General features: G+C 34.9%; 1 protein-coding gene across 9 annotated transcripts in view; it reads right to left on the bottom strand.

Annotated features, from left to right (window-relative positions):
* Positions 1-15,878, bottom strand: part of Cep70 (centrosomal protein 70) — a 53,131-nt gene that overhangs the window by 1,139 nt on the left and 36,114 nt on the right. For 8 of the 9 annotated variants that reach the window (XM_046431618.2, XM_058574966.1, XM_058574965.1 and 5 more), the window contains 6 exons: positions 15,047-15,152; positions 9,393-9,563; positions 4,469-4,615; positions 4,187-4,355; positions 3,906-4,020; positions 2,542-2,621 (listed from right to left, as the gene is read on the bottom strand). In XM_046431618.2, the coding sequence (XP_046287574.1) occupies positions 2,542-2,621; positions 3,906-4,020; positions 4,187-4,355; positions 4,469-4,615; positions 9,393-9,563; positions 15,047-15,152 (788 nt within the window). The remainder of the gene's footprint in view (positions 1-2,541; positions 2,622-3,905; positions 4,021-4,186; positions 4,356-4,468; positions 4,616-9,392; positions 9,564-15,046; positions 15,153-15,878) is intronic. The other variant, XM_058574969.1, reaches the window with a different exon arrangement.

The following is a 15,878-nucleotide window of genomic DNA, read 5'->3' as shown; positions in this document are numbered from 1 at the left end:
CAATGCCCCTCTGATTCTCTTAGGAAGAGTTCTCATTAGTGGATCACCCATAGGCCTACCTTTTGAGCTGAACAGGTGTGCCTAATAAGAGGTGTGAAGGTCCACAGAGAGAGAACCTCAGGTGCCAGGTGTGAGAGTCCTTAGCTGGTCTGGCTTCCCAGATAAACCAGTTCAGTTTCTTCTCTGACAGATTTTTCTAAATTTGATTCCTCTTTCTTAACCTATCTTATTCCAGCCAGCTGAAGTTAGAATTCATTCTCATAAGCTCCTAGCTATGGAGAAAGCAAAGTCCCTTTTTCTCATTATCCAGACTTCAGCCTTCCTTAAAGTAAGCCCTAAGGGCAGATTTATAGATACCCACTACTTTTTTCTGACTTATTCTGCCATGAATTCTTGGAATCCAGCTCTCTTTCTCTCCATTGTTTAGCTAGATTTTGGTTGCTCTTGCTTTAGCCTTAACACCTGACCCATGCTGACCCACTGTCATGAGTTCCATAAGCTTCTGACTTCAGTCAGAATCCCTGTCTGGGCTCACAAAGCATCAAGCATACAGGAAGGGGGACAGTGTAATCCAGCCTGCTGCAGAGAATTTGGTTCACACCTTACATTGTGGTAAATAAAGGTCCAAAAATCAAGTTATTCCCAGACCTTCCCCGACCCCCATCCATTCTGAAATCATATCTCTTTTCCCATTAAATGAGAAACCTGCCTTATAAATGAACCTCATAGACAAAGACCTTTGTTGATATGGAAATTTTCTCAGCCAATTATACCACTTACATAAGCATAGAAACTAAAATTTATTGAAGGGTAGTCTCCCTATCTGATATCCAATACACCACTAGATACTTAATGACATTTAGTAATTTAAAATCCAGTCACATTTTGCCAAACTTCCCCAATGTTAAATATTTAACTCCAGAATTTCAACTTCAAACCAAATACAAAATTCCTCTGCAAGAACCTTGAACTTTCTTGCAAATACATGTACTACGTTGAATGTAATAACATCTGAGACAAAGGTAATAAAGGGTCTTATTTCAAGTGTTGCAAGCACACCCACTAAAATGTTTATTAATTTGCAAAGTAGTACTTATTAATTAATACGAACATCACTGTTGAATTTAATGGCCCTCCTGAAGCAAGTAGAATCATTGCAGGAAACCAGTCTCTTCAGGATTCTAGACAACACACTTGTACAATTTCATAACCCATCTTTTTAAAAATTGTTATTAGTTGTAAATGGACACAATATTTTTATTTTATTTTATTTATTTTTATGTGGTGCTGAGGATTGAACCCAGTGTGCCTTAAGCATACTAGGCGAGTGCTTTACCACTGAGCCATAACCCCACCCTCATGACTCATCTGAAGTTTAGCTTTCAAGTAATATTTTCACTTGCTAGGAGCTTCAAAGCATATAGAGAATGCCTAAAGGACACTCATTCTTTGTTTCCCTTGAGTCCACAGTCCACATAACACCAGTCACAAAACTTCCTTTATGTTCTCTAGGCTATACACTGCAGTAAGATATTTCTTTTATTTATTAATTTTCTTACCAAATCTGAATTTAATCATTTCCTAATCTTCCTACCAAGTCTCATTTCTGCTTCTGAAAATTGAGGAATCATTCTTTAAAATCCTTTCAAATGAGCTAAACAAAAATTCTGCTAGTGAATAAATCACTTTAAACTTTGAAAATTGTTCTTAAGATAAATTAACTTTACAGCCATGTTAAAATAAGAGTCTCTTTGCCTATGATCCCTAAGCAAATATATTTTTTCCCCTTTAACAGATACTGCTACTAATGAAGCTCTCAATCTGACCAACAGTATAGATGCCGTACTTAAGTCTCTTCTATAGATGTTCACTACTTTACATTACTTCATATCATCTGAGAAGAAAACTTTGTGTACTCTTAAAACACAGTAGGCTATGCCACCTTTAAGACAAACAAACAAAAAGAGGGGGAGGAGGAAAGGCCTTTCAAGATCATAAATTCTGCCAGATGCAGTGGTGCACACCTGTAATCCCAGTGACTTGGGAGGCTGAGGCAGGAGGACCATGAGTTCAAAGCCAGCCTCGGCAACTTAGCAAGGCCCTAAGCAACTTAGCGAGACCCCATCTCAAAATAAAAATTAAAAAGGGCTGGGGATGTGGCTCAGTGTTTAAGCACCCCTGGGTTCAATCCCCTGTGAGGGGTGGGGGGAAATAATAAATTCTGCCAAGATTTCTTATTAGGCAATGGCAGAGCCAGAGTTAAACTGGGCCTGGCCAGAGTAATGCCATTTTTTATAACCTCTCAAAACAAGGCAGTTCTAATCTCCTTAAAGGCTCTGTGCTGCTCTATTCTGTGGACTAATTCCAACTGACTCTAACTTCAAGTAAGGAGCATGTTTCCACAACTATTAATGGTTTACAGACACTTCTATCAAACATTCAAGGTAAAAACACCAATCCAGTAACTAAGGAACACTCTTCTCTCAAACCCACTGACATCTTAAAGACTCAAAATTTAACTATTACCAATGGAGTTCTTACCTAGGATTTCAAGTAGATCATTAGTAAATGCCTGAAATGCTGGGAAAAATTCCTCATGTTCTTCCAATTTGTTGATAATGCTGTTTAAAAAATGCAAAGTTACGTCAAATTTCCAACTTTGGGTTCTTACATCTGATTGCAAGCCAATGGTTGCAAAAAGAACATCTTCAAAGTGGAAAGAGACTATCCTAATTTAAATATAAACTTAATAATCATTCACTACAATATTTTCTATTTTTGCTTTTCGTTGTCCTAATATCAATGTCCTTTAAGAAAACATCATCTGTTTAATTACATCATATTCTTGACACGGCAAACTTTCCATTTAGCTCAAGCCTTCTTTAGAGAACCATGCTTTTATTGCATTTTCTAACAGGCTTTTATGCTCAGCATCCTATTAAACATGAAGATAAAAGTATGAATAGTGAGTAAAACCATGGGTAGAGAGAAAAAGACAAATAATGGGATATATGTTCCTTTTAAAAGCATTAAATATCAAAAACTCAAGTGTCAGATTTTATAAGGGTTCTTCCTGGAAAACATACAGGACATAAGAAATACGTGGAATATGTTGTTTCCTTTTCAATCTGTTGCAGTATAAAAGGAGGGAAGGCTGGGAAAAGTTGTCTTAAGCTACATCTCAATTTTGGAGGGGTATTGTTGGGGATTAACCCAGGGTCTCATGCATGCTAAGCACACAACCCACCACTGAGCTACATCCCCAATCCCTCAATATTTTTTAAAAACAGTAGGTTTTATATTAGCAATGCCCAGTCTTTTAAAAAATACTTCACATTTACTGTCTAATCAAATAATTAATAAATAACCTGTTAGTAATTATTCAGTGGTATATGGTAGTATCCTAAAAACAAGACTTGTTGATATGATCTAACTATGATCATGGTAGAACTCACTGGATCTACCGTAAACAATAGGTATTCAACTTTAAAACCTTCATTTTCATCTGCTTCTTTAAATTATGCCAAGGCATCAATTCTGTAGGCAGTATTCAAAAACTTACACAAATCCTTTATAACAAAAGAAACTACATGGTATTACAGATTTTAATAGTTTCTACAGTGGCTAAAACGGTTTGAATTTTTCCACATACAACTTTCCCTGGGAACAGGCTTATGCTGAAGAGTTTCTTACCCAACCTATGTAAACTTACAGGCCCAGCAACTTATTTCTGTCTTGAAAATACTTAGCATTTTCTCCATCCCTAAAGGTGTGGGATTATTTTAGGTTGTCAAGTTACTTAACAAGTGCCATTCCAAATTGGGAAGGTAAATAAGTTAGGAACTTTTGAATGTCTTTAATTTCATCACTCCAAGAATTCTGGATGATACTCCTCAAACAAATACCTTTGGAAGTCTTCAGGTCCTAACACCTGCTTAACCTGCTCATTCACATCCTCATTAATCATCCTACACAATTTTTCAACTGTGCTCACCAGCACATACATTGAGGATGAACTGTCTGCAAAGAGAAATAAAAACATAGAATATATAAAAAGAGGCTTTCCAAAATCATTACATCCATCAAATATTTTATACTTTAGTTATCCTTGATTCTTTAACCTATTTTTTAATTTCTTAGGAAAAAAATTATCAAGTAGGGGCCAAAAGTGAAAAAGGGTCATCACCTAATTCTAAGAGTTCCTGGAGATTTCTCATAGCGTTGTTCATTTCTCCAAGCCTACTATAAACTTCATTCATTCGGGGATAAACTCCGTTTAAAGAAGGCACATCAAATAATTTTTGGAAGTGAGCAACGATAGCTTGCAAAGTTTGCAAGTTTGGCATATTGCTGTCCTGTCCAAAAGAAGGTATGGAAAAGATCATTCATGTCTGGAAATATTCTAAATATTTAATTAAAAAAATTTAAAAACTTAAAAATGTGAACATTTATATAAGTTAAGCATTACCTTTTCCTTATTTTCCACTTCTTCCAACATTGTATCCACCATAAACAATAGATCTTCAACTTTAATACTTTCATTTTCATCCTGTTTCTTTAAATTATGCCAAGGTATCAATTCTGTAGATAGCGTTTTCAAGGACTTATACAAATCCTTTATGACAAAAGAAACAACATGGTAGTATTGATTTCAATAATTTCTACAATAACACTAATAAAACAATCCAGGCAGTTTAAAAAATAGACATGTAACCATCATCAGTATTTAGAAATAATTTAAAAAAATTTATTAAAATTAGGTTTCTCCAGGAAAACGTAGGATTTATTTAATAAAAACAAAGTACACACTGATTATTCCAAATATGGATGCCCTAAGCAATTATATGTTATTTATGATCACTATATTATTTACGTGGTTATCTTGAATTACTGGTATATAAAACCAAAATATAAGGATAAACTTAAAATCTTTGAGTCCCACTCCCCACCAGTGCTGGTGACTGAACCCAGGGCTTTATGTATGCTGGGAAGCACTCTACCACCAACTTATATCCCCAGCTCACATTCTGAATTTTTATAATAGCTTTGAGATGAATTTATATACCAAAAAATTAATCAAGTATACAACTCAGTTTTAGTATTTTCAGAAATATACAAACCTCACCACTATCTAACTTCAGAACTTGTTTATCATCCCAAAAGTAATCCCATATCCACTCATAATCCTTCCCCATGCTCCTCTGCCCTCCAGCCTCCAGGAACCACTAAGCCTCTTTGTTTCTATGATCTGCCATTTCAGGTCATTTCACCAAACAGAACCACACAAATGACCATTTGGGACTGATTTCTTACACTAAGTATATCGTTTCTGAGACTCATCCATATTGTAATGTATGTCTCCATATAAGAGCTCCTCTGACATTAAAAACCTGATTCTACTTAATCTTAATAACCACCTTAACTTTCTTGGCATAGATATATTGCCCTAGTCTATTTACACTATGCACAAAAGGCAAAGCCACTGGAAGTTTAGAGCTCTAAGACTGACCAACTGACAAATATTTACCAAGTATCTAGTTTGTGCACAACATAATGCTTGACCCTTTAGAACAATGCTGTCTGGGAAAAAAATGAGCAAGAGTAATTTTAATCATCTAGCAATCATATTAGGGAAAGTAAAAAGAAGCAGGTAACACTAACTTTAGTTAATATATTTTTATAATGGTAGAATGCTTGTCTATAATGCATAAGGCCCTGGGTTTGATCCTCAGCACAATGTATTTAATTCAGTATATCCCCAAAATAATATGTAATATTTTCGAATTTTTTCCGTAGTCTTCTATATCTGGTGTGCATTTTACACTTTTCAATGGGGGAACTACCCACATTTCAATTGATCAACAACCACATGTGGCTACCATATTGAAGAGTGAAGTTCTAGAATACACAAGTACAAGAAATTCCTCCTTTTTCTTATTTATTATTCTAGTCCTCCACTTATTTAGCACTCCTCCATTAAGATCCAGACCTCACATACTGATACTTTTCATTCTGTAGTATGGTAGCTATCTATTTTAGCAATTCACAGCAATAAATTCAGTGTCAAATGAATGTTTTAAGTAAGAAGTGCCACTAAAATTTGGAAAAAAAAAATCAGCAAGTAGCAATGTAATGATAACTGAATTAACCAATGCTCCCATTAACAGGTACATTTATGAAGAAGCAGTTTATGATAAAAAGAATACCCAATTTAAAAATTTGTGCCTGAGAATAAACTAGTTTTACAAAACTAAGATGATGCTCTGGTCTCCTTGGCAGTCACTATGAATGGTTGTAGCACAGTTCGTCAAGTAAGCCAGGAAAAAATACTAAGAGGATCTCCTAGGTTCTTTGCTTAGCTATAGGATGTAGAAATACTTCAAGGTCTTGCCTGTCATGTATGACTGGCTTCTTGAATCACTGAGGAATGGGAAACTAACAGCACACAAGTATTCTGGGTGAGAAAAGCTACTGCGCCTGTAGCTCCCTTTTTCAGAGAGGTAAGAAGTAAAAGACAGGAAGAGGCAGTAGCTGGCCCGGTGTGTTTCCCCGCTTGCCCACCCACTCCTGCTCCAGCTGTTAACATGTACTTTTTAAAAATTGTGGTAAGACACACATGCATAATGTTTAATATCTTAGCCACTTTCAACGTTAAGTTTAATGTTATTAAATACATAATACAACCATCACCACTGTCCATCCCCACAACTCCTTTCATCTTATAAAACAAACTCTATTCCATTCCATAACTCCCCATTCTGCCATCCCAAAGCAACCATCATTGTTTTCTGTCTCTGATTTTGACTAAGTATCTCATATAAATAGATTCATACAGTATTTGTCTTTTCATAACTAGCTTCTTCTATAATATCTTCATAATACTCACTCATGTTGTGGTATGAATTTCTTTGCTTTTTATGACTGAATACTTAATGGATTAGTAAGAAAACCCACTAAGAAAAAGAAACTGTTATACATGGTTGATGGGAATGTAATATAATACCACCATTATGGAGACGATTAAAAAAAACTAGCAATATTAACTATTGTATATAATGAAACTGGAAGACCTTATGTTAAGTGAGATAAGCCAGCCACAGAAAGAAAAATACTGCATGTTCTTGTTGATCAACAAGTAGAATCTAAAATGTCATCTCACAGAAACACAATAGTGGTTACCAGAGCCTGGGAAGGGTCTGGAGAGGGTATGGAGAAAGGATGGTTAACAGAAACAGAGGGTGCAGTTGGATAGGAGGATAACTTCTAATGCTGTCTAGCACTGGAGGATAACTAAGTTGACAACAATTAATTGTATATTTTAAAATGGCTAGTAGAGAGGATTTTGTATGTTCCTAAAAACAAAAATTTTAAGTGGTTGAGGTGATGGATATACCAGTTACCTTAATCTGAATGCTACACATTGTATACATGTACTGAAATATCACCCTATATCCGATACATAGGTACAGCTATGTGTCAGTTAAAAATAAAACAAAAATTATATTCTCTAGTAATATATAACACATTTGTCTTATCCATTCATCCCTCAAACCATCCTTCTCTTTTAAGCCAATCAAACCCAAGGATAAAAACCAATCTGGGAAGATTGTTTCCCAAACTAAGAGAACTGTTCACATGAGGCCTCAAAGAATCTCACGTAATTTCTCAATTTGGGTACTTGAATCAAGTAAAAAATGTCAGAAGCACTGCCTAAAAATCTATGAATTACTTCTGTGTCAGAAGTAACTAATTCTAGCCAATTGCCTCTTGGGTGTCCTCAGAATATTCAATTTATAAAACTAATTCTTGCTCCTTCCACTGGAAAAACTGGAATAACAAGAACGTGTTACCACTGCAAAGGCTTTCTTGGGTGCTAGCTGCAGTCAGAGTGATCTCCTCATTCTCTGGACTCCAGAGTACAAGTCACGTGTATTATTCACGTGTACTTTGCCATCTGTCTTTACAGCATACTTTTCTTCTAATGACACCATGAATGGTTATTTAAATCTCATATTTTGAGTATATTTTCTCTCTCCAACTTGTCTGAATCTCATATTCACCTTTTCTAATAACTCCAACAATGCTCTGGACATTAAATAATCAATATATGTCTCTTAATTTGATCCCTTTGCCTCCTTTCTTGTTTTCTCCCTTTGCTGGAAAGGCTGAGTGAGGCTTTTTCTACTCCATTTCTGTTGAGGATCTGGCACTGTTATATGCTATTGGGAAGTCCATCTGACGGGCAATGACTGGGAAGTGCCGTGGTGTTCACAGTTTATCACTAATTATTTCACCCTCTTATGAGAAACAGACTAGATGCATTTAAGTAAGCATATTAATCCAGTACAGGATATCCTTAACCAAAACATTTATGTGTTGTTTAGTTCTGAGCTGAAAGGGAAAAAGAAATTGGGCTGAATGTGAAGATTCTTTTATCAGTTATATATAGGCATATTTTTATTAAAAATTTTTAATATTTACTATTGTCACCCTCCATACATATTGTTGTCTTGGAATATATTCTGCTTTATTCTTTGGATAAATATTAATTGAGCACTCATTATGTGTCATGAGGATCCTTGGGCAATATCAAGAACAAATAAGAAAACTTTCTGTTCTCATGAAGCTTACACATACTTAACAGATATTTTCTGCATTATTTATACTTCATGGTATTAAGGCTTCTGCTGACAAATACCGTGAAGCATATCTTCATTTCCTGAGGGAGTGCTATGTATGATATTAGTTAATGAGAAATCTAAATTTAAAGGGCACAGAAATTAAACACTAGTAACTTCAAGGCCATTCACCTTTCAATAAATCAATCAAAACTGGAAATACCTCAAATTTTGCAATAAAGAATACACAATTATTATAAAGTGAATACATTTTAATCTTCATGGATCATCAGAACAGCTGAGAGGAGGGCTGGCTGCTAGTTGACTATTACCTGCTCTAGAGAATAAATCAAAGCTCAGCTCAGCTCTGAGTAAAGGAAAAAAATTGAGAAGGAAAATATTTTCAACTAAACTGCAATTAAGACATTACGTTTGAAGACAAACAGGGCCAAGAAAATCTGCAATGTAGAGATACCAACAGGAGGGAGATGAGGGTGGAACAAGAAAGGAAGATCCAGAAATGATCCACGATAGATCTTCAATGAGGCAATGGGCCTAAAAATCTTTGGTAGAACTTTAGAGGAAGAAAACATAACAGTAGTGACATCATCAAATTGATAGTACTTAAAATAACTTTGTAGATAGTAAAATTCCAGTATTAGATAAGCTTTTCCAGATTTATTGTTAAATTAACATCAAAATCCAAGTCTGATTAATAAATCCATAAAGTTCCATCGATTTTTACAAGCACACAAAAAACATTCAACCCCTTACCTTTAGAGATGTCAGTTCATCAGCCCACATTTCTATTATAGGAACAAGATGCTCAAATCCACAATCTTGAATAAGATCTTTATTAAAATTTTGGGCTCCTCCTTTGCTCTGTTTATAAATTATTACTGGAGTTCTTGGATTGTGAATAATTGAATTGATGCTACACAACACCTTTTTTTTAAAATAAAAAGTGTTTTTAGTCATACAAAAGGGTAAAGGGGTACCTTATATGCCAATGTAACGTGATTTTTCAGAGCTAATTTTAGGTATTATGAAAATCTTTAATGAGATTGACACTTGCAAAATTTTGGTTATACAGTAATCTCATTTTTATGATTAATCATGTAAGTTGTGAGGAGAACCAAAAACTTCACAGAAAAACAAGAATAAATTTTAAAATGAATAAGACTTGAAAAGAATTATAAATGAACCTAGATGCCCTTCAATGGATGAATGAATTAAAAAAATGTGGCATTTATACACAATGGAATATTACTCAGCAGTAAAAAATAACAAAATCATGGCATTTGCAGGGAAATGGATGGCATTAGAACAGATTATGCTAAGTGAAGTTAACCAATCCCTAAAAAAACAAAGGCCGAATGTCTTCTCTGATATGGGGGGGGGGGAGGTGACTCAAAATGGGATAGGGAGGAAGAACATGAGAAGAAGATTACCACTAAATAAGGAAGAGAGGTGGGAGGGAAAGGGAGGGAGAAGGGGAATTGCACGGAAAATGGAAGGAGACCTCATCGTTATACAGATTACAAATATGATGATGTGAGGGGGGGAAAAAAGAAGTACGTCACATTAAATTGGGTAGAGAGAAGTGATAGGAGGAGAGGGGAGGGGAAGGGGGGATAGGAAGGACAGCAGAATAAAATAGACACTAGTATTGCTGTATGTATATACATGACTGTATAACCAATGTGATTCTGCAACCTGTACACTCAGAAAAATGAGAAATTAAACCCCATTTGATTCAAATGTATGATTGTACTGTCATGTGTAACTAATTAAAACAAATTTAAAAAGAGTTATAAATGACTTCTTATAATCCACATAAAGAATAATCATCCAGACATCCTTAGCTACCGCATCTACATTTCCCTATTTCTGTCTCCTATTTAAGCTAAGCAAGATGTTCAAAGAGGCTTTTCCTATTGCCTCAAAACTTCAGATAAATTCAAAATGAGGACAGTCACATTCTAGACACACCATACACGTCTTGCTAAGACGCAATCAAAACCCTAGATAGTAACATCCAAGAAAACGTGAGAAATTAGATAGGTCTCATTGTGAAATTAAAAGATTATGTCTTGTGTGAGTATGAATGTGTCACAATGATGCTTATTATTATGAATAATTATAATTCAGGAATAAAAATTAAAAATATGTAGAATGGGTAGCAGGTGCTATTTATTGTTCTTTTCTAGCCATAGGAAGCTACAATAAACAGGTTTTCTGAGAATTTGACTTCTGGTGTTTATTTAAAAGAGCTTTATTTTATTACTTGAGGATAGTGTATTTCAATATTTCACTTTTGTTATATTTAAACTCATCAAGAACATTCTAATTGAAAAAATAATTAGCATTCTTCCACTAAATTATTTTTAATATTTTTTTTAGTTGTCGATAGAACTTTATATGTGGTGCTGAGAATTGAACCCAGTGCCTCATACATGCTAAGCAAATGCTCTACCACTGAACTACAACCACAGCTTCTCTTCCACTAAATTATTAATGAGAGAAGGATGTGTTTCTATTTCTCCTCTCTCACACCAAAGATCAGGAAGGCTGTCGCCTTGGGAGTTGAACTCCCAAAAGAGATCAGGGAGCAGATACTACCTGAACCTCAGCATACATACTTTATCTCAAATTGTTGAAAAAATGACAATATCTCTCTTCTGTATATTTTTGCAGTAAAACACTACCAGTTCTCCCATCAAAAAGTGGAGTCCGTTTCCTACCCCTTGAATTTGGGCTGGTCTTGGCCCTTGCCTTGACCCACAGATGTACTGAGGAAAAATGTTATGCCAATTCAGAGCCCTTTTTTAAGAGGCATAGATCACTTTTGCTCTGTTTGCATTCTGCTACTGCCATATAGCCAAGTCCAGGCAGGGCCAGTAGATAATGACCAACACATGGCCCAGTCATCCTCATTACTAAGACAACATTCTCTGAACTCCCAGAAGCAGAACTGCTCTATTGGCTTGTACTTCACAGCAGATGCATAGCCAGTATCATTTATATATACATATATAAATATATATATACGCACACACACACGTGCACATTGTCTTCATATAAATTTGGTTCATTACATATAGTTTACATATACACACACACATATTCACTATAATAAGATTTATTTGTAAGGAATTGGGTCATAGGATTATTAAGTCTGATAAATTCCAAGATAGGTACTTTCTACTTGCTTTTTTTAGCAAGTAGAAACTCAGAAGTGCTAAGGTGCAGCTGCAGTCCCTAGCAATTGCAGAGGTGATGTTTCAGGTCAAGTACAAAGCAGGGGGAACAATATGATGCCCACTCACATCATAAAGGACAATCTGCTTTACTTGGTCTACCAATTCAAATGTTAATCTTATCAAGAAATACACTCAACAGACACACAAAAATGTTTAACCAAATATCTGGGTGCCTTGTTGCCCAGTCAAGTTGACATAGAAAAACTAACCTTCACAGTCACCCACAAAATCACTTCCTAGGTTCAATGATGTTAACATCAATTTGCCATATTTGCTCATTATTTTAAGATGAATGATTTAAAGAAAAAACAGACATTATAACTCTTCACCTCAAATAATAAAGCATGAGTCTCTTAAAGTAGGCATATTCTACAAAACTGTGGAACTATTATCATATCTAAGAAAATTAACAATAATTCCCTAATATTACTGATGCCTAGATTGAACTGTAAATATCTTATTATACCTACTATTTGACCATACCCTCTCCCCATAAATGATAAATTCTACCTTAAATATCATACAAGAGGAGGCAAGGGAGACTCCCAAACAGCATATTTAAAAAGCTAGACAGGTGTTGTAAGGATGGAGCTCACTGAGGATGGAGCTCAGTGTTACAGCACCTGTCTAGCATGTGTGAAGCCTTAAGGTTCAATCCCTAGCAACACATACACAGGTAAGCAAAGAAATCACTTTCCTTGGACGTGTTCAAGCTTCAAATAATAGGTGTCCTGGTAATATGACTTCAGAGGCTTATTTTAAAGTTTCTTTATAGTTCAAGATAGTGTTTTTAAATTTTTCACTTTTATTATATTTAGATTTTCATTTTAATAGAAAAATGTATTAATTTCTCTCCACTGAATTTTTATAGACATCCAAGCACATTCTTTCTTATGACTTAACACCTTCTGATGATTGGCAGCAAAAGATACGTTAACAATGAGGAAACCGCAAACTGGCAATTCCCATTTCCAGAGATGAGAATTTTTTTTTTCCCTTATAGTATTGGGAATTATCCCAAGGGACTCCACCACTGAGCTACATCCCATCCTTTTTTGGGGGTGGGGAACATGGTCTCAGGAACTTGCTGAGGCTGGCCTCAACTTTCCAATCTATCCTGCCTTAGCCTCCCAAGTTGCTGGGATTGCAGGCTTATGCCACCATACCCAGCTACAGAGATGAGAATTTTAAAAAGAAAATCAATATAGGTGTTACAGTCTTCAGAGTTTGCAGATACTGATAAGCTCTTAATATTGATTATTTTACATTGATTTTTTAAAAAAAAAAAAAACTTTAAGGGTAATCATTAAAGAAAGAATTAGCATAATAAACTTCCTAATTACTTGAGGGTAAATAACAACAAGGAAATTTCAACCAATCTAGTAAATACTAGGAAAAGGAAACAAACCAAAGTAAAATAGAACCAAAATCCAAGTAAACAGAAAAGCATCAGGAATAAAAGCAAAAATATGAATTCATCTCAATGCCCATGAATAATTTAACTGCCCTTTTCTTTTTTTTTAAATATTTTTTTAGTTACACATTGACACAATATATTTTGTTTATTTATTTTTATGTGTGCTGAGGATCAAACCCCAGGGTCTACCACAAAGCCACAACCCCAGCCCCTGCCTTTTTCTTAAAAAAAAAAAAAAAATCCTCTCAAATTAAATCTAAGAGACAAATGAAATGAAAGAAATCCATTATTGGCTGATAGCAATATCTAAAATAAAACAGTTTTCAGAAATATGCTTGGATCCCATTCACAATAGCAATAAAGTTATTAAACCCAGATCATAAACCTAATAAGAAATACACAAGTATATGAAATTTAAAGTATATGAAACTTTATTGAAGGTTGAAAAGGAAAACGCAAATGAAATTAGAGACATATTTCTGAATAGGATAATTCAAAACTGTAAAGGTATCATTTCTCCAAACATTAATCCAATTTCAGCTCATCCCAATAGGATTTTTTAATCTGAAAAACTGTTCATTCAGAAAGGCAATGTGCTAAATTTTTATATAGCCAAGAAAATTTGGGGGGCAGGTGAGGAGATGATGACGGGATGCTTTCCCCCCAAAATTTCAAGACACTATAAAATATAGAAATTAAAAGAATATGGAGGGGCTGGGTTGTGGCTGGGTTGTGTAGAGCACTTGCCTAGCACATGAGAGGCCCTGGGTTTGATCCTCAGCACCACATAAAAATAAATACATAAATAAAATAAAGGTATTGTGTCCAACTATAACTAAAAAATAAAATATTTTAAAAAAAGAAAATGAAAGTAGTATAGGAATAAAATAGATCAGAGAATCTAAAAACCTATGCATATACAGCAATATATTATAAGCATCAATAAAGCAGAGAAAAAAAAGTTGCCTATCAAAAGACTATGAAGTCAAATGCCCACAGAAGCCAAGTAGCAGCATAAATGAGTCAAACAAGGAAGAGTGGGAACTGTGGATAACAGAGAGCATATGTCCACATCTGACAGGGAAAAGACATAATTCTTCAGATAATGTACATTAAAAATCTCAATGTATGAAATATTGGTAATTAATTCAAAATTTTAAAACCCTATGTTGGCCCAATAAAATAAAAGTACAGACCCAGTTCTGTCAATAAAATAAAACAGATTTAATTGTTCATCTATTCAATAATGATCTATAGAACCAGTAAAATGAGATTCCCTACATCATATCAATAGAAAATTAAATTTCATGTGAACTAAATATCCAAAACAAAACCACACAAGGACCTTACCCTAAGAAAATAAATTACCTATGTAAGAATAAAAGCAACAAAAATAAAAATTGCTTAAAGTGTGAGAGCAAAGGATTATAAAATCTTTTAAAAGTCTTAATTGATGTTTTTGTCCTTATTCCTTAAACAATGCAGTATAACAACTATTTACCTTGATTACATTGTATTAGGTATTATAAGTAATGGATAGAAAACATGCATAGGTTATATACAAATAATATGCTATCTTAAGAGCCTTAGCATCTGCTCATTTTGATATCCACAGGTATCCTGGAATGAATCCCCATGGATACCACAAGATGACTATACAAGTATTCATATCAAGTGATCATTTATTACTCTGCAATTGAAACCAAGGTTCATTACAAACACCAGTCTTTTTGTTAGCTATGCAATACCTGAAAGTATCTCTGGTCAATTAGGGCCTGTTGATGGTTTTCTTTGATGGGTTCATCTTTTTTCTCTGTGTCCTCAGAGTTTTTAGGACTGATAACCTCCTGTAATCTAAAGAGAGAAAATATCAAGATAATACAAAATGCCTTCCTGGACATTAGATTAAGATGACAATGATCCATCCAGCTGGCTTGTCAAAGTCTTACATCATTTTACTTATATGTGATATATGCATGTGCGTGTATACATTGAAGTTTTTAAAAACTTAAGTCATGTTGCCATTGGAAAATGAGAAGGTCCTCCCAACAGAACACAAATTAGAAGGAATCCCTGAAAACAGAAGGGATCAGACTGAAGAAGAAAATTCTAATCACTCTCCCAACACAAATAAAAAACACCAGGGGAAAAAACTATAGCAAAAGATGGAAGCAATTTCCATCCAAGGTGCTCCAAAGTTAGAGGCCATAGGTACAGAGAGAAATCAGTCTGAGCAGGCAATTGGTCTGGGCACAAAGCAGGAACATCTCAACAATTTGGTCCCTCTCTACATGTTCCACTTGTGCCAAAAAACAGACAGTAGTGATGCTCAGGGCTGGAAAGAGCATGGAGACCTAAGAGACAGATGGCTACAAGAACTCTGGGGAAAGGAGAGACTCTGCCCAGGAACCTCACTACGTATGAGTGTATTCACCCAGTCACAAACCTTTTCCCTTCTTAAAATATCTACAAAGGCCAGCTGAGGTAGATATTGCTTCTCATCCCCCATCATGCCTTTGAAAATAGTAGTTTCTTATCAGACCTGCTTCAAATCAATCTTTTCAATTTGAATATGCTATC

This window comes from Marmota monax, unplaced genomic scaffold (assembly GCF_021218885.2).
Source record: "Marmota monax isolate L192 unplaced genomic scaffold, Marmota_monax_Labrador192_F-V1.1 WCK01_AAM20220418_F8-fsc00022, whole genome shotgun sequence".
Lineage (NCBI taxonomy): Eukaryota > Metazoa > Chordata > Mammalia > Rodentia > Sciuridae > Marmota > Marmota monax.
Note: the sequence above shows the minus strand (reverse complement) of the source record. Positions and strands in the feature narration are given on the sequence as shown.